This window comes from Lepisosteus platostomus, chromosome 5, assembly GCF_059453375.1.
Source record: "Lepisosteus platostomus isolate fLepPlt1 chromosome 5, fLepPlt1.hap1, whole genome shotgun sequence".
Taxonomy (NCBI): domain Eukaryota; kingdom Metazoa; phylum Chordata; class Actinopteri; order Semionotiformes; family Lepisosteidae; genus Lepisosteus; species Lepisosteus platostomus.
This window is the reverse complement of record NC_142615.1, coordinates 4,587,189-4,611,232: the sequence shown is the minus strand read 5'-3', so window position 1 is coordinate 4,611,232 and position 24,044 is coordinate 4,587,189. Positions and strand designations below refer to the sequence as shown.

The 24,044-nt window shown below is 49.6% G+C and overlaps 3 protein-coding genes and 1 long non-coding RNA gene across 4 annotated transcripts in view; all 4 read right to left on the bottom strand.

Annotated features, from left to right (window-relative positions):
• LOC148662594 (uncharacterized) overlaps positions 1 to 24,044 on the bottom strand; it is a 197,095-nt gene that overhangs the window by 64,408 nt on the left and 108,643 nt on the right. The window lies entirely within an intron of this gene.
• Positions 1 to 24,044, bottom strand: part of LOC148662595 (globoside alpha-1,3-N-acetylgalactosaminyltransferase 1-like) — a 167,789-nt gene that overhangs the window by 45,000 nt on the left and 98,745 nt on the right. The window lies entirely within an intron of this gene.
• LOC148662602 (uncharacterized) lies at positions 1,430 to 15,972 on the bottom strand. Its single transcript, XM_088632289.1, has 12 exons — positions 11,794 to 15,972; positions 11,158 to 11,230; positions 10,779 to 11,067; positions 10,603 to 10,709; positions 8,642 to 10,357; positions 8,452 to 8,536; positions 8,236 to 8,358; positions 6,030 to 8,125; positions 4,994 to 5,096; positions 4,809 to 4,862; positions 4,626 to 4,679; positions 1,430 to 2,065 (listed from the first exon to the last, which is right to left on the bottom strand). The coding sequence occupies exons 8-12, from the start codon at positions 6,207 to 6,209 to the stop codon at positions 2,019 to 2,021; spliced, it is 438 nt and encodes a 145-aa protein (XP_088488415.1). The 5' UTR covers positions 6,210 to 8,125; positions 8,236 to 8,358; positions 8,452 to 8,536; positions 8,642 to 10,357; positions 10,603 to 10,709; positions 10,779 to 11,067; positions 11,158 to 11,230; positions 11,794 to 15,972; the 3' UTR covers positions 1,430 to 2,018.
• On the bottom strand, positions 16,607 to 21,917 carry LOC148662601 (uncharacterized). The gene is made up of 2 exons (XM_088632260.1): positions 21,321 to 21,917; positions 16,607 to 19,383 (listed from the first exon to the last, which is right to left on the bottom strand). Exons 1-2 carry the CDS (start codon positions 21,727 to 21,729, stop codon positions 18,518 to 18,520), a joined length of 1,275 nt encoding a protein of 424 aa, XP_088488386.1. The 5' UTR covers positions 21,730 to 21,917; the 3' UTR covers positions 16,607 to 18,517.

Here is a 24,044-nt window from a genome sequence, read left to right as displayed (position 1 = left end):
CCAGCCCATTCCTTCCCACTGACAAACCAACACCAAATGTATGAACTTGTACCTCCAGGCTCCAGCCCTGTGCAGGAATTCAAACCATCCCTGAGCTCTCTTTTTCTTAACAATACCTGCACCTTATCAACCCAGGGGAGGTAGCCTGTTGGCCACCATCGTCCTCATGGCCTGCTGGGAAATGTAGTTCATGAAGTCCTGCAGCAGGATAGCCCCAGTGGGAGAATAACAGAGGGTTGAGACTGTACCCATCCCTTGGCCCATCTTACACCCACTCTAACACTGCCCCACCCATCTCTCTCAGTGTAAGATGAGTCCAGCCTGGAGTGGATGATCGCACCAGGGAGCCAAGAGCAAAGTGAGGTATTATATTGAAATGAAAGCAGACTGGTCGCTGTGGAGTAATAACCCGCTCTCTCCCTCTTGCAGTTAAGAGCTCCTGCTCAACCTCGATCACACATAGCCAGAGGCAGCAGGTAGATTAATATTCCACTCTCACTGGTACTTACCGGCTTCACGCACAGCCCAGTCAGCTCTCTCGCCTTTCAGACAGAGGGGTGGTATGTTTGCACACAGCTCCTGCTACGCACAGGCTACATTCTTCTGGCTGTAGTTGTGTTCAAGGGCAGAGGTCTGTGGGCCACTAAAAGGAATATGTCTCCAGGGGGGAGTTACACACATCTCCACTAACCTTATCGCAGCTTAGAGTAGTTAAATCAGGGAGCATTATGACCTTCAAAACACCCAGGGTCCCACCCACAGTCTCAACCCCAAAGAACACATGAGAGATTGGACTTCCCCCTTGAAGCAAGTTAACCTCATATTAGCCAGAACAGAACTAAGACTCCGGCCATGGATGTTGATATTCCCAAGGGGGGGAGGGAAAATGAAGCAAAAAAAAAACCCAAAACCAGATGAGCTAGGACTGGAAAAAAAGGAGTTATGCCTTAACACTAAGACCATCCCAAAAAAAAAAAAGAAGTCTTCCCCCTCCTTCCCCAACACGAATATGTTTTTCCACCCCCTCTTCTCTCAATCACACCACACACTTGACTTCATTCCCCACCTCCCTCCTCAAAGGGGTGGCTCTGTTTGAACACCTCTATCCCCTTAACTTTATTAACCAATAACAGACAGAAAGGTTGTAAGATATAGGTAAGAGCTCAGCACTGAAACAGATCACCCTGTAAAATACTAAAGCTGCATAGAAGTGAAAAAGTCAGTATTCCAGATATCCAGTACAGCACCATACTGGTGAGAGGGGAGGGTTGAAGGTTACAATACCAGTCAAAGTTTAGTACAGGGGTCTGCACCCTTAGAAATAGAACAGGGCAGGCATACCAATCTGCAACTACCCATTACAATAGAGTACAGGTGAGAGTTTGGGACACAGGTGTACTTCGTACAACACAATGCACATGACAGCATCTAGATGGGGGTTTTATAATAAAATACAGGTGACAATTCACACCATGGCACAGCTCTGACTATTACAACAGTCCTTAAGACAAGGCAGCACACTATTACATTACACACAGTTAACTACTACAAGCAAGTAGAAGTGAGAGTTTGGAACACGAGAGTATTACACTGCAATATAGTAAACAGCACAGTACACAAATCAAAGTATTACACTAAAATACAGGTGACTGTTCTAAACATTAGTTTGAGTATTACAATGCAGCCCTTGACACAAGTCTAGCTATTATAATACAATAGAGGTAACAGTTCACAAAGCATGGAGTAGTACAAGCACATACAGGTGACATTTGCAGACAGAAAGCCATGTGTTGTTACATTGAAATACAGAACAGAGGGCAGAGAATTACACCACTGTACAAGGGACAGTTCAGTAGACTAGTCCCTGTATTACAACAGTACAGCAAACAATTCTGAGTATTACAGTACAGAACACTGAGGGTTATAATATAGTACAGGTGACAGTTTAACAAGTCTTACTCTTACAACAGCACAGGACAGCAGTCCATGTATTACAACAGCTCACGTAGGGAGCTACATCAGCATGTGTAGGCCACGAAGGAACCAGTAAAAGGTTTCTTCGCTGCTGGAAAGAGAAGAAAGGAAATATTTCAGCTGTGGAGCGACAGTTCAGTATTATAATAGAGTACAGGTGACAGTTTGGTAGAGTGGTCATGTTATTACATTGTAGTACAGTACACATGGTTGGATAGTACAGCACAATACAGGGGGACAGTTGACATCACAGTACAGAGGGCTGAGTATTACAATAGATAACAGGTGACAGTGTGGCATACTGCTCTGTTTATTACACTGTCGAACAACAGCCAGGGCTGGTTATTACAACACAATACAAGTGACAGTTCACATCCCCCTCCACTACAGAGGTCTGGGTATTACAACAATCTAGGGAACAGTTAACAACAGCACAGTACACAGGTCTGAGTATTACAGTAGAGGACAGGGGGCAGTTTTGGGCAGAAGTCTGAGTGTTACACTGAAATACAAGCCAGAGGGTGACTGTTACAACATTGTACACGTGAGTGTGCAGTATACCAGTCCCTGTATTAAAATGGCACCCTACACAGGGCTGAGTATTATAATAGGACAGTTGAAATGTTAGCACAGATTTGAGTATTAAAGTACACTGCAGGTGAAGCTTTAAGAAACGGTTGTATCACTGAGTATAAAAGTTCAGTCTGAACAAGATACTAGCCCACAGGTTGGAGTGGTTTTGTACAGCCCAGATGAGAATTGAGGACACAGGTTTGAATATTAAAGCACAGTCAAGGTGAGAGGTCAGTAAACTAAGTATTTTAGTACAGTCCAAGTGAGAGCTGAACACAGACTTGAGAAGTACATTTTTTTATTTATTTATTTTTTAAAGGTGGGGGTAAAGCACACAGGTGTGGCAATGAGCACTGAAACTCAGTCAAGGTAAGAGTGTAGCACAGCGCTTGGAGTATGAAAGTACACTATAGATGAACGTTCAGCATACACGTCACTGAATATTACAGATCCATACAAGTGAGTACCTGTGAGAGTTCAGAACAAGTCTGAGCACTGCAAAATAGTACCAGTCAGACATGCGAGTTCACAGATCTGAGTATTACAACACAGTACAGGTCACAGGTCTGAGAACTCTAATAGTACAGTTGACAGATTTGAGTATTCAAATACACTGCTTGTGAAGGTTTAGCATGCATGCGCGTCACCGAGTATAAAAGCTCACTAACAAGTTGGGGATCAACACACAGGGTTAACTTTTATAGTACAGCAAAGGTGAGTCAAGCACACGGGTGTGTCATTGAGTATTAAAACTCAGTAGAGGTAAGAGTGTAGCACACAGATGAGTATTGAAGTACACTACAGAAGGGTCAGCATACACATCTCTGAATATTAAAGCTCAGTACAAGCTCACCTCCCTGGTTTAAGTATTTCAGTACAGTCCAGGTGAGACCTGACAGTCAATGTAAGAGTTACGTTTACAGGTTTAAGTATTACCACACATTACAGCTCAGGGGAGATGAGAGTTCAGAACACAGGTTTTGGTATTAAACACAGGAAAAAGTACCCGTTATGTTGAGTACACTCCAGGTGAGAGATGAGCACACAAGTATCGGTATTGAAGTACAGGAAAAAGCACTGGTTTAAGTTTTTTAGTCCAGAGCTGACCACACAGATCCAAGAATTAAGACAAGTGAAAGAGTAAAGCACACAGGTGTGTCATCGAGTATTAAAACTCAATCAAGGTAAGAGTATAGCACACAGATTTGAGATTTAAAGAACACTGCAGGTTAAAGTTCAGCAAACTGGTGTGTCACTGAATATTAAAGCTCACTTACAAGTTAGGGATCAGCACAGTGGTTTAAGTATTTTAGTGCAGTCCAGGTGAGAGCTGAGCACAGAGTTTGAGTATTAAAGCACAGTAAAGTTGAGAGTTTAGCACACACGTGTATCACCCTGGTTGAAATATAATAGTCCAGTCCACATGAGGGGTCAGCACACACATTTGAGTATGAAAGCACAGTAAAGATGAGAGTTCAGTACAGAGATGCGTCATTAAGTATTAAAGCTCAGTGCTGGCGAGAGTTAAGTACGCAAGTCTGAGCATTGTCAACTAGTACCAGTCAGACATACAAGTTCACATATCCGAGTATTACAACAGCTCATCACACAGGGCTGAGTACTATAATAGTACAGTTGAGGGTTAAAATGGTAACAGGTTTGAGCATTCAAGTACACAACAAGTGAAAGTTCAGCATACTGGTGCGTCACCAAGTACTGAAGCTCAGTACAAGTGTGAGTTCAGCACACATGTGTTAGTGTATTAAGATACAATACCCTCGAGAATTGAGTACACCATTGTCAACACTCCACTCCCTATAGTACAGCCACTGATAACCATGATCAGAACAGTCTATCTGAGCAAAGTGTCTCACTCTGGGGTACAAGACTGTGTCCCCCTCTGGAATCAAACCTGCAATCCACAGTCAAGAAGCCCTGTTTAATACTGCAGAAGTGTAGTGTTTTACAGAGCACAAGCAGCTGGACTAAGAGAAAGACACACAGCTCAAGAGACAGGCAGAGAGACGTCACAGAGACCGACACAAGGAGGAAGAAAAAGACAGGAAAGAGCTTCTCACCTCCATCCCAACTCCCAGCCATACCCGTCTTCCCACTGGCAGTCTCTGGACAACCTGGAAAATTAAGGAAAACACAGTCCAATGACAATCCCAACAACTCATCCATACCGATCGTCCCACTGGTAGCCTCTGGACTCTGGAAAATTAGGGAAGGAGGAAGAAAGACAGGAAAGAGCTTCTCACCTCCATCCCAACTCCCAGCCATACCCGTCTTCCCACTATCTGCCCCTAGCCAGCCTGGAAAATTAGGGAAAAGAAAACAGGAGAGGGATCAATCTTCAAACACACATGTCTTCCCACTCAATTTTCTGGACATCCTAGAAAATTAGGGAAAAGACTACAGGAGAGGGTTCAATCTTCATACGTACATGTCTTCCCACTGGCAGCCTCTGAACATCCTGGAAAATTAAGGAAAAGGAGAGAGCACCCCACCTCCATACCCATCTTTCCACTGGAAATTTCATGGACATCCTAGAAAAGCAGGGAAAAGATTATAGGAGAGAGCATCCAATCACTATTCCAACTACCAAGCCGTCTTCCCACTGGCAGCCTGGAAAATTAGAGAAAAGAGGAGAGAGCATCCCACCTCCATTCCAAACCTATCTTCCCACTTTCAATTTTTTGGACATCCTGGAAAATTAGAGTATCCAAGCTCTATCCCAACCCTACCTCTCTTCCCACTGGCAACGTCTGGGCAGCCTGGAAAACACAGGAGAGGGAGTTCAACGTCAACCCCAACACCTCATCCATACCTGTCTTCCCACTGTCTGCCTCTGGCCAACCTGGAAAATTAGGGAAAAAACACAGGAGACAGCATCCAACCCCCAATCTATCATTCCATCTATACCGGTCTTCCCACTGTCTTCCTCAGAACATCCTGGAAAATTAGAGAACAAGAGTACAGGAGAGGGTTCAATCTTCATACATAATTGTCTTCCCACTATCGGCTTCTGGCCAGCCTGGAAATTTAAGGAAAATACAGTCCAATGTCAATCCCAACACCTCATCCATACCCGTCTTCCCACTGTCTGCTTCTGGACAACCTGGAAAATTAGGGAAAAGATTACAGGAGAGAGTATCCAGCGTCTGGGCAGCCTGGGAAACGCAGGAGAGGGAGTTCAACGTCAATCCCAACTCCTCATCCATACCCGTCTTCCCACTGTCAATTTTATGGACATCCTAGAAAAGCAGGGAAAAGATTATAGGAGAGAGCATCCAATCACTATTCAAACTCCCAAGCTGTCTTCCCACTGGCAGCCTTTGGCCAGCCTGGAAAATTAGAGAAAAGAGCATCCCACCTCTATTCCAACTGCCCTTCCAAGCCTGTCTTCCCACTTTCAATTTTTTGGAAACCCTGGAAAATTAGGGAAAGTATCCAACCTCTACCCCAACTCCAAAGCCTACCTCTCTTCCCACTGGCAGCGTCTTTGCAGCCTGGAAAACACAGGAGAGGGAGTTCAACGTCAATCCCAACACCTCATCCATACCCGTCTCTCCACTGTCAGCCTCTGGACAACCTGGAAAAATAGGGAAAAGAACACAGAAGGGTTCAATCTTCACCCCACCTCCATTCCAACTCCTCATCCATACCCATCTGCCTACTGTCAGTTCTTTTGGACATCCTGGAAAATCAGGGTAAAAATAACAGGAGAGAGCATCCAAAGGAGACAGGAGAGGGTTCAATCTTCATCCATGCCGGTCTTCCCAATTTCAGCCTCCGGACTTGATGGAAAATGGAAAAGCAGGACGGGAGAGAGTATCCAACCACTATTCCAGTATAGCTGGCAGCATCCCGGACGGCCTGGAAAATTAGGGAAAAACACAAAGAAGAGGGTTCAATTTTCATCCATACTTGTCTTCCCACTAGCAAGCTCTGGACATCCTGGAAAATTAGGGAAAAGAGGGACAGGAGAGAGCACCCCACCTCCATACCCGTCTTCCCACTGTCTGCCTCTGGACATTCTGGAAAACTACAGAAATGAACACAGAACAGAGCCTCGGGTCTTCCCACTGGCTGCCTCTGGAAAGCTTGCGCATTGGAGTCAATCTTGACCTTTGACCTTTGTGGCTCGCAGTGTATGAGCTCAGAGAGCAGGACACACTGCTGTAGGCTGCACAGCTGTGACAGCTGGTTCGTGCGTCTGAAGGCAGCAGTCTGGCTCTGCAGTCTCTCTGTGCCTCGTCATCTGTATTTAGCCCAGTGTTCACTTGTATTACTAGTTACAGTATTACTGTTAATTATACAATAATACTTCACCAGGCTCCGATATCAATGCTAGTAACTTTATAAATCTCCTCTCTCCTTTCTCCTCTCTCACTAGTTGGGTTGTGGGTTCATGCCCCAAGTGTGATATAGGAATGACAGGACTAACCTGACCCTGTGCTCATGCTGAAGGCTGGTGTTGGGTACGAGGGTGTAGTGTCAACAGCACACTGACCAGGTCTTTGGGGGCGAGAGACAGCAGGAGGTCAGGACACAGCCCTAAGGGTCACCCCCTGAAGCCCCGATACGAGGAGTCCACTTGCTCTCCACCTGGAGCTCGTCTCCAAAGAGCAGCCTGAATCAGGGTCACCAGCAGCTCTTCGTCATCATCATCCTCACAGGCTCCAGCAGGCAGAGATCGGGACACCCTGGATGTCTCCCCAAGACAACTCCTACTCTGTCCCCTGGGAGTCTGTGGATCCCAGATTGGTCCGATCAGCCCCGATCATGTAAGACCAGCGTCACCTGCGAGGGACAGCCAGTGAAGGAGAGACTCACCTGGTCTGCACTTACCTGCCTGGCGCCTCGTGTCCTTCAGTGCTGATGGGGTACCCTGTCCCCTCCTGTGCTGACCAGTCAAGAACACCCTCTTGACTTCTAACTGCAGGTCTGGGAGCACCCTCTCCTGCGTTGTACAGGGTCTGACCTGGCTCCTGTTGGGAATAAACATGCCTGAAGGCAGCCTGTGCTCCACCAAGTCCCGACTGCTCCGGTCCAGAGCTGCTGTTCTGGTGACCCATCCCAGAAAAACACAGGCATGTTGTCCACAGGCTCTCTCTCCCCCTTCCTCACCTTGTTCGGAGGATGTGACACCTCTGGGCTCCTCCTGGTCAGCCCAAGTCTTCGGGGCGTCCAGGCGCTGGGCTCCTCCCAGAGTCAAGGTCTGAGGCGAGAGACAGCAGGTCAGGACACAGCCCTGAGGGTCACCCCCTGGAGCCCCGATAGGAGGAGTCCACTGGCTCTCCGCCTGGAGCTCGTCTCCAGGGAGCAGCCTGAATCAGGGTCACCCGCAGCTCTTTATCATCGTCATCCTCACAAGCTCCAGCAGGCAGGAGATTGGGACACCCTGGATGTCTCCCCGAGATGACTCCTACTCTGTGGATCCCAGATCGGTCCGATCAGCACCGATCATGTAAGGACGTCGTCGCCTGCGAGGGACAGCCAGTGAAGGAGAGCTTCTCAACTCCATCCCAACTCCCAGCCATATCTGTCTTCCCACTGGCTGCCTATGGCCAGCCTGGAAAATGAAGGAAAACACAGTCCAATGTCAATACCAACACATCCTGGAAAACTAGGAAAAGGGATGGGAGGAAGCACCTAACTCCCAATTTATCTTCCCATCCATACCTGGCTCTGCATTGGCAGCCTCTGGATATCTTGGGAAAACATGGGACAAGAGAGTATCCCACTTCCATTCCAACTCCCCAGTCTTCCCAGTACTAGTCTTCCTATAGTTCATCTCTGGACATCCTGGAGAATTAAGGAAAATAATTCAGCATGAAGAGTCCAGCCTATGTCCAATCTCTCCATCCATACTTGTTGTGAACTGACGTGCCCACTGACCTCAGACCTGGACAGCTCCCGGGCTCAGTAACCCGCTCTGTAGAGTGTAGAGGAGAAGGGCAGCTCTCTGCAGATCACAGTGGCCCTGAAAGCAAGGAAACAGCCCCTGGATGTGGACAGAAGGGACACTGGAAGTCCCCCAGTTTGTGTCCCGTCTCCACAGTGAAAGGTACTCAGATACGTCCCACACCTGACACACCCAGGTGACACCAGCGATCCTCTAACTCCAGGGAGGGTCTCCTCCCAGTGACGACCGCGGGAAGAGCTGACAGCACACAGCCACTGGGAAGACCTGCGCTGCGGTCATGGAGATCAGGAGGAAGACCCTGAAGCAGACAGGACTGTCAGAACCGAGGGACACAGCATCACCTGCGAGGGAAATCCAGTGAAGGAGAGACTCACCTGTTCTGCACTTACCTGCCTGGCTGATGGGGGGGGGTCCCCTGTCCCCTTGTCCTCTAACTGCACATCTGGGGGCGCCCTCTCCAGCCTGGTACAGTGTTGCCCCACTTCACCCCTGGCTGCCTGATCCCGTTGCCTAACACAGCGGGCAGCTACCACATTCCCAGTCCCTCCCCACCTGTCCCACAGCCTCCCTGACCTCTCCCTGCCTTTCCAGGGCCAAGTTCCTCCTGCAGGAGCTGCGTCTGGTGGGAATAAACATGCCTGAGGGCAGTCTGTGCTCCACCGGGTCCCAACTGCTCCGACAGTCACAGTCACAGACACAGGCGTGTTGTCCACAGGCTCTCTCTCCCCCTTCCTCACCTTGTCTGGGGGTTCTGACACCCCTGGGCTCCCCTTCATTGTTGTGGCACCTCTGGGGTCCTCCTGGTCAACCCGAGTCTTCTGGGGGTCCCAGAGTCGAGGTCCAGGAGGAGTTTCTTCCTGTTGGCTTCTCCCAGATCTTCCAGACTCCTCAGGCCTGAGCCGGCTGGGAGGAGGGAACCTTCCCCGAGATCCTGGAGTCCGACGTCCAGACGACACGACCGGAGAGATGGAGCCGATGGGGGAGGATGTGGGCGTCGGGGCTCCTGGTGTCAAACTGGGAGAGAGCTCCGATGTCAGGGTGTCCGTCCTCCCTCTTGACTTTTCCTCCTTCAGGATCCCACAGAGATCTCGGTTGAGCGTGTTCACTGTCACACAGGAATGTTCCTTGGCTTCAACTGTCTGGTACCCCACTCCTCCAGCTCCCACCTGGCTGGTACCCCACTCCTCTCACCATTCCAGCGAACACAGAGAGACACACTGGTTTAGTGACTCACCATTCCAGTGAACCCCCAGCACGGTAAACAAGCAAATAAACTAATTATTCAGGAAACAGACTGAAGAGACGGTCTGGTTTGGTGGTTAACGCGTACAGAGATTATCCAAGAAAGGGTGTCCTCGTTAATTCTCCGTCAGATTTTCAGTTGTTCTGGGACAAAACCGTCCTTCATTAAGGGACAGTTGCAGACTTCCACTGATCTGAACCGAACTTCCATCAGGGAATTTCGTGGGCTTGCGAAGAAGAATTGGAGACGAACAACAATAATAATAGACTTTATTGACATATTCATACTTGGTCAGATATTAAGATTAACATCAGATGCTCAAAATAGCTGGTGATGCTCGAATCTACAACCACACTAAACCTGACACTGAAGTAGCCGTCTCTGCTCTGCACCGCACGTCTCTGGACCATACAGATACAGGTCAGGTGTGACTCTGTACCACGTGTCTCTGGACTGTATAGATACAGGACAGGTGTGTCTCACTCACCTCTCTCTCCTGCTCAGTGACTGAGCCAGTGGACACACACGCAGAAGGAGAGCAGAGAACAGGGTGAAGATCAGACTCACTCATGCTGGGATCTCCCATCAGGCTTGGCAGGGCTCCGGGTTCGAGTGGGGGGGGGGCTTCCTGTCAACTGCAAGAAGGAGGATCAAAACCCCTTCAGCACAAGCAGGGAGTTCTCCACCTCAGTGTCATTATTAGTTTCATGCTCCTGCCCCAGCTTGTATTCAGCCAACAGGAAAGTGAGGGTAGATGAGAGACTACAATGAGTTGTTTTTTCTACAACAAACAAGACGGGTCTGCCGCAGTTTGTCTCTAAATATTGAGATCAAATCCTGCCACGCCCTACATAAAGAAAAGAGTGTGATTTGTCCCCACCTGTAAGCAGTCTGGTGCCTTTTGTGACGTGGATCTCTCCTCTGTCTCTGGTGGTGCAGTCCATCTCTCTGAGCCTCTCAATTCTCAGACTGGGAGAGTGAATGGAGCTGGAAGACCATCAGGACTGAGAGCGATACAAGAACCCCCTCTAGTGACCCTACTGTAGACCTGCTCACCTCCCACAGTGACGATCACAGTGCTGATAGTGTTTCCCTGAAGGTCCCTCACTCTGTAGCTCCTCTGATCAGCTGGAGTGAGGGAATACAGTGTCAGAGAGCTGTTCTGCACCGACACTCTGTCTGTGTACTGGGGGACACAGCGGGCTGTGCTGTTCTGGACAGAACACACTGAGGTCCAGTTTCCACCTCCTGCAGGGTCAAACAGCACCTCCACTGGCTCTCCAGTGAACAGGGGAACAGACAGAGAGAGAGGCTCCAGGCTGCAGGGTGACAGTGTCTCTGTGAGCTGAAAGACAATCAGGACAGAGGATGATATAAGAACACACTCCGTCAAGAATATAGAGCCCTCTAGTGACCCTACTGTAGACCTGCTCACCTCCCACAGTGGCAATAGTGTTTCCCTGAAGGTCCCTCACTGTGTAGCTCCCCTGATCAGACGCCCTCAGGTCCTTGCAGACACATACAAGCGAAAAATAAAACCAGTCGCTTACATACGAAAGACCTCCGTCTTCATCTAAATCGTTCATCAGCGCAAATAAAAGCCGCTATAATTGGATTCGCGTTCAGATCACATTCAAACACGCAACTACTGCTTTCGTTTGTTCAACGGCTAATTGCACTTAAGTAGCAGCAAGTAGCGTCGTACCCTCATCCAGTATATTTTAGCATAAATGCCCTTTATAGAAATATAAACGGGAACATCCCGTCATACATAAACACGACACAAAGTAATAATCCTCCATATTCATTTACGGTTTAAATTAATTCAAATGCTCCGATTCAGAGCGTCTAGTAGTCCGTGCTAATTAGGACAATGCTGAGCCCTTTGTGTATTAGGCACAAGTTCAGCTGGTCTCCAACTTGACTCCGCACGGTTTTTCGTAGCATTGAGCTCAGAGCTGTAGCTCTTCTCCAGACAGCAGCGTGCTCTCCGAGAGCTCGTTAGAACTGACCCACAGCGGTCAGTATGAAGTTTACGCTGAACACTGTACATCACACCCACACGCGGTACCTCTGCTTCCGAGCCCAGTCAGCTCTGCTGTGTTCACGACAGGACCTCCGCTCTCTCTCTCCCCTGTGCTCTGATCCGACAAATGACGTTTCCCTCCGCTCTGGACCACGAAACTCTCACACCACCTGGGTGAGATCGCATCCCGGCCAATCAGGAAAACAATCAATTAAGCAATTAAGAGTCCAGAAACTTTATTGAAAACACAAGCTAGGTTTCTGAAGAATGCATCTGAAAAAAAGTCATAATTCTGCGGCCCTTTACCGCTGTTACAAGGATAAAGAGCAGCAAACAGTACGTAAAAGTGGATTCAGTTGAAAAATAAGGTTTCCCCAAAGCCGACATTCGATCTTTTAAACAACTCAGGGCAGAGCAGACCTGCGACCGGAGAATTGCAGAGTAAGCTGATCAATATTCAAGTTCATAAATGTTAAGATGGGTGTCAGTTCTGTACGTGACTCTCCGTCGAATGAGATAAAATTGTCAGCGACGAAAATCTCAATGCCTCCCCCCCAAACTCGACTCTCGCCGGTCTCTTCCCGACTCCTGGTGCCGTCTTCTGCTTCTTCAATCCTTTCTGTCGCTAAAAATACTGCCGGTGCGCCACTAAACCCGAAACAATGTCAGCTGGTTGTTTCAGCCCGCTACTGTCTGCTTGGAGGAGAGTCTGAGGTCTGAAGACCTGGAGGCGAACAGACCTCGGACGTCCTGAACTCTCCTTAAGCGCTCGCTACCGCTGCCCAGCGCACTTTCAGACAGAGCCCTCCCAGAGCTGCCCTCTGGACCAATCAGGGGATTCCCTTGGCTTCCCTCTGGACCAATCGGGTGCGTCTTGGGTACCTTTCTGTGAACCAATCGGAAAATTCCCTTGGCTCCTCACTGGACCAATCGGGTGCGTCTTTACCCGACATGAAGTGAAACAGATCTGCTGCATTAATCGCCAAAGCTGAACGTTTTGCGAGCTGCAAAAATCAGGTTTTCTTACCTGGAGATGAAACCACGTACCAGTACCTTATTTTCTGATCCGTGTAAAAAAAAAAAATACAAACGTTTCTGGACATTAGCTGGTGCTTTTAGTCACTATTGACCGACTCCTCGGTGAGGAAGATGTGGTCCTCGCCTTTGTCCACTGTTGAACATACCATAACTAACTCGCAGCCTCAAATAGAGACGTTACACACATTAAAAACAAACTCTGATAAAGTGCAACATGCTGACGCAGCTACCCACCTAAAGTGCAGAAGACTTGTGCAGACACAACTGCATAAATTATACATACAACCGAAATTAAACGTTCGCTTACATATGAAGGATCTCCGTATGAATCTAAATCATTTATTAGTGCAAATAAAAGCCGCTTCAATAGGATTCGCCTTCAAAATCAAACATTGTGGTCTCGTACCCTCACCTGGTATAATTTAGCATGAATGAGCCTCTACAATTAAATTCAGCAACTGCCCGTTATACACAAACACGACACAAAGTAATAGCTCTATATTAACGTGACCAACATTCATTTACGGTTTAAATTAATTGAAATGCTCCGATTCAGAGCGTCTTGTAGTTCGTGCTAATTAGGACAACAATGCTGAGCCCTTTTGTGTATTAAGCACAAGTTCACCTGCTCTCGAACTTCACACAAGTTAAAAACACACTTAGATAAAGTGCAGCATGTCTCCCCTAAATGTGCAGAAGACTTGTGCAGACACAAATGTATATATTGTACATACAACCGGAAAAAACGTTCGCTTACATCTGAAGGATCTCCGTATGAATCTTCGTCATTTATCAGTGCAAATAAAACCCGCTTCAATAGGATTCGCGTTCAAATTCAAACCCGCAACTGCTGCTCTCGATTGTGTCGGGACTGATTGCACTTGAGTATGGCGTTGGTAATCTCGTACACTCATCTGGTATAATTTAGCATGATTGACCCTCTTAAATTAAAAACAGGAACATCCCGTTATACATAAACACGACATAAAGTAATAGTTCTATATTAACGTGACCAACATTAATTTACGGTTTAAATTAATTGAAATGTCGCGATTCAGAGCGTCTTGTAGTTCGTGCTAATTAGGACAACAATGCTGAGCCCTTTGTGTATTAAGCACAAGTTCAGCTGGTCTCCAACATGACTCCGCACGGTTTTTCGTAGCATTGAGCTCAGAGCTGTAGCTTTTCTCCAGACAGCAGCGTGCTCTCCGAGAGCTCGTTAGAACTGACCCACAGCGGTCAGTATGAAGTTTGCGCTGAACACCGTACATCACCCACACGCGGTACCTCTGCTTCCGAGCCCAGTCAGCTCTGCTGTGTTCACGACAGGACCTCCGCTCTCTCTCTTTCTCCTGTGATCTGATCCGACAAATGACGTTTCCCTTCGGTCTGAACCAGGAAACTCTCTCCCATCCCCTGGGTAAGATCGCATCCCGGCCAATCAAGAGACTTCGTCAATTAAGCAATTAAGAGTCCAGAAACTTTATTGAAAACGCAAGTTCAGTTTCTGAAGAATGCATCTGAAAATAGTCATAATTGTTCTCTGTAACAATTATAAAAAACAGCAAACATTACGTAAAACGTGCATTCAGCTTAAAAAAACAACATTTCCTAAAAATGACTTTTGATCTTTTTAAAACAACTCAGGACAGAGCTGACCGTGCGATCTGCTATCTTAGAGAATTGCAGAGTAAGCTTATTAATTAAGTTCATAAATGTTAAGATGGGTCTGTACCTGATCGAAATATGTGTCCAACGCAATAAGTACATTGCATTAGAATTGTAGGGCATTTCAAATTTGTAAATCTCAGTTCTGTACATGATATATCTCATGAAACAAGTAATTATATGAAAGATGGTATAATTTCACGTCATTTCAAGTATAAAAATCCGTTCTGTACGTGACAGAAATGTGTGTCTAATGAAATGAGTAATTCCATTAAAGCAGAAGCAATTTGAATGGCATTTAAATATATAGATCTCGGTTCTCTACATGATGTATCTCACGAAATAAGTCATTATATGAAAGATGATAGGATTTCATGTCATATCGAAATTAGAAAGCCGTTCTGGTCTGTGCAGTGTTTTTGTGCCGGCGGCACCTATTCGTCCTGTTGTGAAGTTGTGTGGCGCTTATGTGCCAGCGAGTGCGAGTCATTTACTTTTCCTGTCGTGAAGTTGTGTTCGTTTTTGCATACCAAATCAAAAATCCACGAACAGGGAACAAGCCATCAGGAACAACGCCTCTCATCCGCTTCATGGGACTGTTACTGGGCAGCGGAGCACATTTAGCAACAAACTGCTCCAGCTCCGGTGTTCAAGGGAACGTTTCCGCGTACTTTCCTCCCGGCGGCTGTCAGGGTGTATAACGCTGCCCTAGGCTAGGACTGTTCGCCCTTCATCTGCTCCTCTATGGACAGCATGTTTTCTCCATTGTACTTTTTGGACACTCAGTCTGTATAAACCTACGCACACTTTGCACATATTTTATTGTTTCTACAGTGACTATGATCAGCGCATTTTCCACACACCCGTGTATACATTTATTTTATATTTAGACCAGACAGATCGACAGAGCTGTAGCACTGCTGTCAGTTGACAAGAAACGTCACTGTTCAGAACACCCGGTTAACTGTTACTCTCCAGAAACTCACATTGGGCGACGGCACCCATGAGCTGATCCGCTGTGAGAGAAGACAGGAGTGTCTCCCTCCTGTGGCCGCAGGCGGTACTGCTGGCGCTGTGGAGCCTGTGAGTAGTGACAGCTGATCCGCTGTGAGAGAAGACAGGAGTGTCTCCCTCTGGTGGCCGCAGGCGGTACTGCTGGCGCTGTGGAGCCTGTGAGCAGTGTGACAGCTGATCCGCTGTGAGAGAAGACAGGAGTGTCTCCCTCCTTTGGCCGCAGGCGGTACTGCTGGCGCTGTGGAGTCTGTGAGCAGTGTGACAGCTGATCCGCTGTGAGAGAAGACAGGAGTGTCTCCCTCTGGTGGCCGCAGGCGGTACTGGTAGCGCTGTGGAGTCTGTGAGCAGTGTGACAGCTGATCCGCTGTGAGAGAAGACAGGAGTGTCTCCCTCCTGTGGCCGCAGGCGGTACTGCTGGCGCTGTGGAGTCTGTGAGCAGTGTGACAGCTGATCCGCTGTGAGAGAAAACAGGAGTGTCTCCCTCTGGTGGTCGCAGGCGGTACTGCTGGCACTGGTGAGTCTGTGAGCAGTGTGACAGCTGATCCGCTGTGAGAGAAGACAGGAGTGTCTCCCTCCTGTGGCCGCAGGCGGTACTGCTGGCGCTGTGGAGTCTGTGAGCAGTGTGACAGCTGATCCGCTGCGAGAGAAGACAGGAGTGTCTCCCTCCTGTGGCCGCAGGCGGTACTGCTGGTGCTGTGGAGCCTGTGAGCAGTGTGACAGCTGATCCCCTGTGAGGTACTGCTGGTCTGGTCCGATGCACACAGGACATGACTACTATAGTTCTTCAACTTAGCTTGAGAAATAAACCCCAGAGTCCGGAGGACTCAATATAAGGATGGGGGCGGGGTTACTGTGGGGGCGGGGGTAGGGTTATTGTGAGTGTGGGGTCATTGTGTGGGCGGGGCCATGGCTGGGGGGGTGGGGTTATTGTATGGGCGTGGTTATCATGTGGGAGGGGCCCTGGAGGGGTGGGGTTATTGTGTGGGCGTGGTTACTGTGGGGGCGGGGTCTTGTGTGTAGTGGTGGCAGTAGGTTGAGGTGATGAAACAGCTCCCCGACTGTCCTGTGCCAACTGACACACAGAACTGGTCTGGCTTTGAAATTAAAGGAAAAAGTGCCGAAACCATCAAGGCCAATGTCTGTTTAGTGTCGTTCATCTTTAATGTTTCTTCGCAAAAAACGTTACACGAGAAATAATTGCCTTACCAATGAAATAAAAAAACAGAACATCAATTGTTGTTTTAAAAACTTATTACACTTTACAGACCACTCCTATAACTGCAGGTTCTGGCCCTTCCAAACTGGATTAGACCGGCGGTTTTAAATTTAAGTATATATGAAACATCAATTTCAGGCTTTTCCTTTCTCTCCGGTGGCTTTTAAAGTAGCTTTTCTCATCTCTCAATTCCAGTGAGGATTTGCTGGTGCATTTCTAAGCTACCTGCCCGATTTAAACTCTGCCCACACTGACTGCAGCTGAATCTGCAGCACACAGACTAGGACATGATGCTACAAACTGTTCCACGCGTGTGGACGAACAGCTTATTCCACTTTGTTATTCCAGCTTTCCTAAAGCCTGTAATTTCTAACTGCTTCTTCCAATTCAGGGTCGCAGGGTCGCCAGAACCTATCCCAGCAGGTAATGAGCGCAAGGCAGGGCTCACCCTGGACAGGACACCAGTCCATCCCAGGACACACACAGACACATGCACACCCTGGACAGGACACTAGTCCATCAAAGGACACACACACACCCTGGACAGGACACCAGTCCATCACAGGACACACACACTCACACACCCCCTGGACAGGACACCAGTCCATCACAGGACACACACACTCACACACCCCCTGGACAGGACACCAGTCCATCACAGGACACACACACAAACACACACCCTGGACAGGACACCAGTCCATCACAGGACACACACACACACTCACACACCCTGGACAGGACACCAGTCCATCACAGGACACACACACACACTCACACACCCTGGACAGGACACCAGTCCATCACAGGACACACACACACACACACACACACACCCTGGACAGGACACCAGTCCATCGCAGGACACACAGACACACTCACACACCCTGGACTGGACACCAGTCCATCGCAGGACACACAGACACACACACACCCTGGACAGGACACCAGTCCATCACAGGACACACACACACACTCACACACCCTGGACAGGACACCAGTCCATCACAGGACACACACACACTCACACACCCTGGACAGGACACCAGTCCATCACAGGACACACACACACACACACACACACACACACACACCCTGGACAGGACACCAGTCCATCGCAGGACACACAGACACACTCACACACCCTGGACTGGACACCAGTCCATCGCAGGACACACAGACACACACACACCCTGGACAGGACACCAGTCCATCACAGGACACACACACACACACAAAGTCTCACACAGGGCCAATGAGAGAACATGCAAACTCCACACAGACAGCCCCTTATAGCTTCTGGAACCGCCGCTCGACGGCACGCGATTTGGAGCACCCCGAGCCGATCGCTCGCCACGAGCGCTCCCCCTCCTTCGTCGGGCCCCTAGGCCCTGTGCCTGCAGTGCCTCATGGGACATCCGGCCCTGCTTCCATTAGTCAATATCACACCTCAGTATCAGAAGGCTGATGGGACACTAAAGAAGCCCCCTTTCACGGGGTTTGAATTGCCCCGTCCCCCGGGTTGGCGTCACAGACCAGCCGCCCCCGAGGTCTGGAACCGAACCCGGGAAATTTCGTAGGCCCCTAGGCACTGTGCCTCATGGGAAATCCGGCCCCGCTTATAGCAATCAATATCACACCTCAGCATCAGAAGGTTGATGAGACAATAAAACCGCCCTCCCGCGGGTTTGAATCGCCCCGTCCCCCCGGGGTTGGCGTCACAGACCAGCCGCCCCCGAGGTCTGGAACCGAACCCGGGAAATTTTGTAGGCACTGTGCCTCATGGGAAATCCGGCCCCGCTTATAGCAGTCAATATCACACCTCAGCACACCTCAGAAGGTTGACGAGACATTAAAACCGCCCTCCCGCGGGTCCGAATCGGAGGCCCGGGGGCCCGGGCGGGGCCCGCCGGCGCCGTGGAGGAGCCGGTGGTTCTTGTAGTGGTCCGAGCGGCTGAACGTCTTGCCGCAGTGGCCGCAGCGCAGCCGCCGCTCGCCCGTGTGGATGAGCTCGTGGCGCCGCAGGTTGCCCAGGCGGCCGAAGCCCCGGCCGCAGAGGCGGCAGCCAAAGGGCCGCTCGCCCGTGTGGGTCAGCCAGTGGCGCTTCAGGCTGCCCGAGCGGCTGAAGCTCAGGCCGCACTGGCCGCAGGCGAAGGGCCGGCGCGCGGGAGGAGGAGGAGGAGGAGGAAGAGGAGGGGCCGGGGGGGGCCCCGGCGGCCATCTCGGAGGGCTCGAGCCCCCCCGGTTTCGCCGATGGTCGGCCCTCTCCTCGCCGAGCCCGCCGGCCGGCCGCTCTGCTGCGCGGACCTCGGCAGCCTGTCCCGCGGGCCGCGCGGCGCCCAGGTCGCCCCGCCCCTCTTCTTTCCGTCCTCGGACAGAGACGGACTCCGCTCCGCCGCCGCTTCGTGGAATATCGCCGGCGCCCTGCCTGTTTGGAGCGTCCCGATCCCCAATCGCCTGACGGTAGCGAGCCACGCTCTCGGGTCTTTGCTCGTAAGGGCGATACTCCGGTCCGCCAAGATCTTCCACCTTGCTTCTGTGCTGCTCCCCGGGTTGCTCCTTCCTCTCGGCAGCCAGGAGCTCTGTCTCCTGCATACAGCCGGACCCCCACTCCTCCTCCTCCTCCTCCTCCTCCTCGCTGCACTGCTGTTCAAGAGGAACCCTCTCCCCAGCGTCAGCGAGAGCCCCGACCTCCGACCCTGAAGAGACAGGAGAAGAGCCCAGTTAACGTCAGCCAGGGCTGTCTCGGAAAAGGAACTTCTTCGGGGTTTAGACAGGCGTGCAAGTTCAACCGTGGTACGCAAAACATCACAAGCACTGCAATGCACCCCGGCCATTTGCAGGGGAGATGTCGAGCACCGACATTAAAAGAACAAGGAATCTGTTTTGGGGCGGAGTGGTGGCTCTTTGGCTCAGGATCTGCGCCCGGGGCCGGAAGGGGTTTGCCAGTTCGAATCCCGCGGCCCGCAGAGGAATCCTACTCCGTTGGGGCCCCCCGAGCGAGGCCCTTCACCCCATCCGCTCCAGGGGTGCTGTATAAATGGCCGACCCTGCGCTCTGACCCCCAGCTTCTCTCTCTCCCTGTCTGTGTGTCTCCTGGAGAGCCAGCTGGGGTCTGCGACAAGACCGATTCCTCATGCAAGAAATTGTATAGGGCTAATAAAGTGATCTGATCTTATATCTTATATCTCGACACGGCACAGTTATAAAACTGAGGCATGTAATACGAGACCAGAACAGAAATAGAGTACCCATTAGAGCAATTCCATCTGATCTAGGTTTAGTATTATAAATAACTGAATTAAGAGGTGCGAACTCTACATTACATTAGATGTGTACTTTACAGTACCAAGTTGACCACATCAAGACTTTAATAGCAGACCAGCACAAAGCACTAGATACACCTTGATATTCACTTTATTCTGGAGATAAGTCCAGGACAGCCACTTTTTAGGCGCTATAGAAAAACAGTTCCTATTATGTACAGAGCACTAGAAACACCCCCATATTCACTTTATCCAAAAACCTCAGGGAGTTTATATCACCCAGACAGACCAGTATCCACCTTGATATCCACTTTAACCTGCACCTCAAAACCAAACTGGATTTTATAGAAGCCAGACAGACCACTACGGAGCGCGAGAGTCACCCCGGTATCCACTGTATCTTGCGCCGCACAACACAACAGAATTTATCGCATCCAGACAGCATGAAGATTTTGCAAACAATGGGTTAAATCAAACGATTTCTCCCCCTGCGTGCACCACTGTATCCAGAGACCGAAGATAACATATTATGCAAATAGTAACGAAATAAAAATTAATGACGCGAAATTCTAGACGTGTAAGAACCGGTTGTGTACTTTCCAATAAGAGAATACCACACCACGATAATTCCTTACGCTCAATTACTTGCATGATATAAATGTTGTAAAAGCTTTCATTAAACCACTAAACGCTAATTGCATTACTAAATACTAGACACAAACTCATTTTATTCAGTTAAAATAGAAACACTGGAGCCCGATATTAATAATATATTCAATACATAGGCGACAAAATAGTCTACGATAAATTGCTCGGGGATAAGATTCTATTTTAAACATTGTTCCGCTGAAAATGTTTACGTTCTGCGGCAAGAAAATGTAACTCATCGGTATCCAAATGCATATCTTTATAGGATTACCGCTAACTCGCCGCAAATCATCTCGAAAAACAAAAGACCGCGCATAACGAGTGCATTTCTAATCCTACTTAACTACACGAAATGCAACAACATGGAGTCAACGTTGGATCTAAGGATCTGCGCCTGGGGGTCGGAAGGGGTTTGCCGGTTCAAATCCCGCAGCCGGCAGAGGAATCCTACTCCGTTGGGGACCCCCTGAGCGAGGCCCTGAACCCCAACTGCTCCAGGGGCGCCGTACCCTGCGCTCTGACCCCCAGCTTCTCTCCCTGTCCGTGTGTCTCCTGGAGAGCCAGCTGGGGTCTGCGACAAGACCGATTCCTCATGCCAGAAATCGTATAGGGCCCATCAAGCGATCTTTCGAGATGCAGACCCATCCTCGGTCAATATTCCCGGGGCGACGTTTTCACGAGTCACGCACAGAGACAGCATTTCCTCCACGCGAGTCACTTACACCCGGCACCCGACAGCTCCAGCTCCGGGTCCGTTTCTTCCTTGACTTCCACGATCACCTCGCCGGGCGGCGTGTGTCCGAGGCGATCCGTCTGCCCCCGGTCTCGGTCTCCCGCCGACCCCGCCGCCTGCTGCCCCCAGACTTGCAGCCTCCCCCTCAGGGTCTCGATCTCCCGCTTCATCTGCGCGATCTCATCCCCGAAGCTGCCCTGGAGAAACTTGGTCAGGGTGAACACCACCCGCCTCACCAGCATCCCCGAGCTCCGGCGGAGCTGGTCTCGAAACGGGTCCTCCGAGGCAGACACGCCGCTTCGGAAAATGTCCGCCACTTCGGACACGATCGCCCGCAGCAGCGCCTCCATGCACGACTCGATCTCGCTTTCCAGCGTGAACAGGCAGTCCGTCGTCATTTTGTTTTCTGAGATAATCCCAGGGCCGATGAGGACGGGGTCGTGCAGCTGTGTCTCTCACCAAATCACAAACATGTACACAGATCTGAAAGGGGGAAGAGGCGGCCCTTTGTCGTACCAAGGCATCACCAATCAGAGCTGAGCGATCTCTCCTCCTACACAGTCCTAAACCGGATTTCCGGGTTGTTTGGGCACTTCCTTAGTGACTGTTGCTATGCATGACAGACAAGCGGAGGTGTTGTTATCATACGAGAGCCCTCAATCCGATTTCTCACCCACTTGTAATGCATTCCCAGCAGCGATGGTTTTACACACGCTGAGACGTACCAAAAACGAACATGACGTCTATTACAGGTCTTACAATTTCCTTGAACACAGTAGAAATCGGGCGGAGATGTCACACTACCCGTTGTTAAGCATGTCCCAAGTCCCCAGAGGCGAAAGGCAGGGTGTAGGCTTTAAATTCAAAATCATGGCTATGATGTTCCTTAAATACTGCCACAAAACACGACAGCGTGGAGGTGCAAAAAGACAGGCAAATAAAATATCCGTGCCGCAAATCGTAACAAGAAAAAGACGCGGCTAAAATTCTACCTGGTGAGTTTTGCGTGTCCACTTTTTACTGTCTTTTTTTCAGCCTACAACATCTTTTCAACATCATATCATTGAGTGAGAATCACATCAGACATGTTGTGTAGAGGAGAGTTGCACTGAGACACAGCTCAGCTCAGCTCAGCAAAGGTTGGACGGGTCTGTTTTAATTTTTTTAGGAAAAGAGCCAGGTATGTTTTTTTATATGGTTAGCAGCCAGATCACCCTGCAACTCACAACTGGCAGCCCCCCCACTGGAGCTCAGCAGGTGTGAGCCTGGTCAGTACCTGGAGGGGAGACCTCCTGGGAAAAACTAAGGTTGCTGCTGGAAGAGGTGTTAGTGGGGCCAGCAGGGGGCGCTCTCACCCTGCGGTCCGTGCGGGTCCTGATGCCCCAGTATAGTGACGGGGGACACTAGACTGTAAACAGGCCCCGTCCTTCGGATGAGACGTAAAACCAAGGTCCTGACTCTCTGTGGTCATTAAAAATCCCAGGGCGTTTCTCGAAAAGAGTAGGGGTGTAACCCTGGCGTCCTGGCCAAATTTCCCATTGGCCCTTACCAATCATGGCCTCCTAATAACCCCCCTCTCTGGACCGGCTTCATCCCGCTGCTCTCCTCCCCACTGAGAGCTGGTGTGTGGGGAGCATTCTGGCGCACTATGGCTGCCGTCGCATCATCCAGGTGGGGGCTGCACATTGGTGGTGGTGGAGGGGATTCCCCATGACCTGTAAAGCGCTTTGAGTGGAGTGTCCAGAAAAGCGCTATATAAGTGTAAGCAATTATTATTTCCCAGAGAACACTTAAGAAGAGAGTTCTAGAGTCCAGGAGGTTTTTCAGCTGTCTAGTCATATACATGCCTGTATACTGTATAAACAAAGTTTGCATTTGTCTGCATTTTTTTGTTCAGAGTATAGCTTTGCATTACTGTCATGAATGGGTGTTTAGAAACTTCTGTATAGGCATTACTGTATATGCATCCATTTTCTAACCACTTCTTCCAATTCAGAGACTGAACTGGGGACCCAGAGCCTATCCTGACAAGCAGTGGACATAAGGAAGAGTATTTCAGGGCACGCCAGTCCTTTGCAGGGCAGACAGACTCCGACACACACACACTCAACCCAGGGCCAGTTTTCCCAGAAGCCAATTCACCCACCCGTAAATATTTGGACTGTGTGAGGAAACTGGAGCCCCCAGAGGAGGCCCACCTCAAAGCAAAGGGAACATAGAGACTCCCCACAGGTGGCACCTCAGAAATTGAACCCAGGGCCCCAGTGCTGCCAGACAGCAGTACCAACACCTGCAGCACCATGCCACCTGTTCAAAAAAAGGATATTCAAAATCGAGTGTAGTAATGACTTTGCATATCTTTCACTCGAGAGGGAACCTTGTTCTTGGCGTTTTGTTAAGCATAGCGGAGGAAAATATTTTAAACATTTTTGAAGACAACACTCAAGAAATGTAGCAGACCTATAAGCGATAGAAGACAACAATATGTAATACGGACTTTCAACAACTTTCTAATGGCCTGCTAATATTTTAGGCATTGGCTGCTGTTTCTCTCCAGAAATGTTCACTCACAGCCCAGTTAAACAGTGGTACCCTGCAGTGACGACAGCAGCACTGAACCCTGCGCAACAGGGCTGCCTTGTCAAGCAACCCACATGAACGCAACACCGACATGAACGCCATTGGGAGAGAACCCCGTCAGGCCAGGAAGAAA

Excerpts from the sequence above, each read along its gene's own strand:
- LOC148662602 (XM_088632289.1), bottom strand. The coding sequence starts at position 6,209 with ATGAGGAGTTGGAATGGAGGTGGGGTGAAGATTGAACCCTTCTGTGTT. Across the intron at positions 4,863-4,993 it reads GGCTGCCAGTGGGAAGACAT|GCTGGCTAGGGGCAGATAGT; the intron begins GTACGTATGAAG and ends CTAATTTTCCAG. Across the intron at positions 4,680-4,808 it reads GGCTGGGAGTTGGGATGGAG|GTTGTCCAGAGACTGCCAGT; the intron begins GTGAGAAGCTCT and ends TTAATTTTCCAG.
- LOC148662601 (XM_088632260.1), bottom strand. The coding sequence starts at position 21,729 with ATGACGACGGACTGCCTGTTCACGCTGGAAAGCGAGATCGAGTCGTGC. Across the intron at positions 19,384-21,320 it reads GGAGCTGTCGGGTGCCGGGT|GGTCGGAGGTCGGGGCTCTC; the intron begins GTAAGTGACTCG and ends CTGTCTCTTCAG.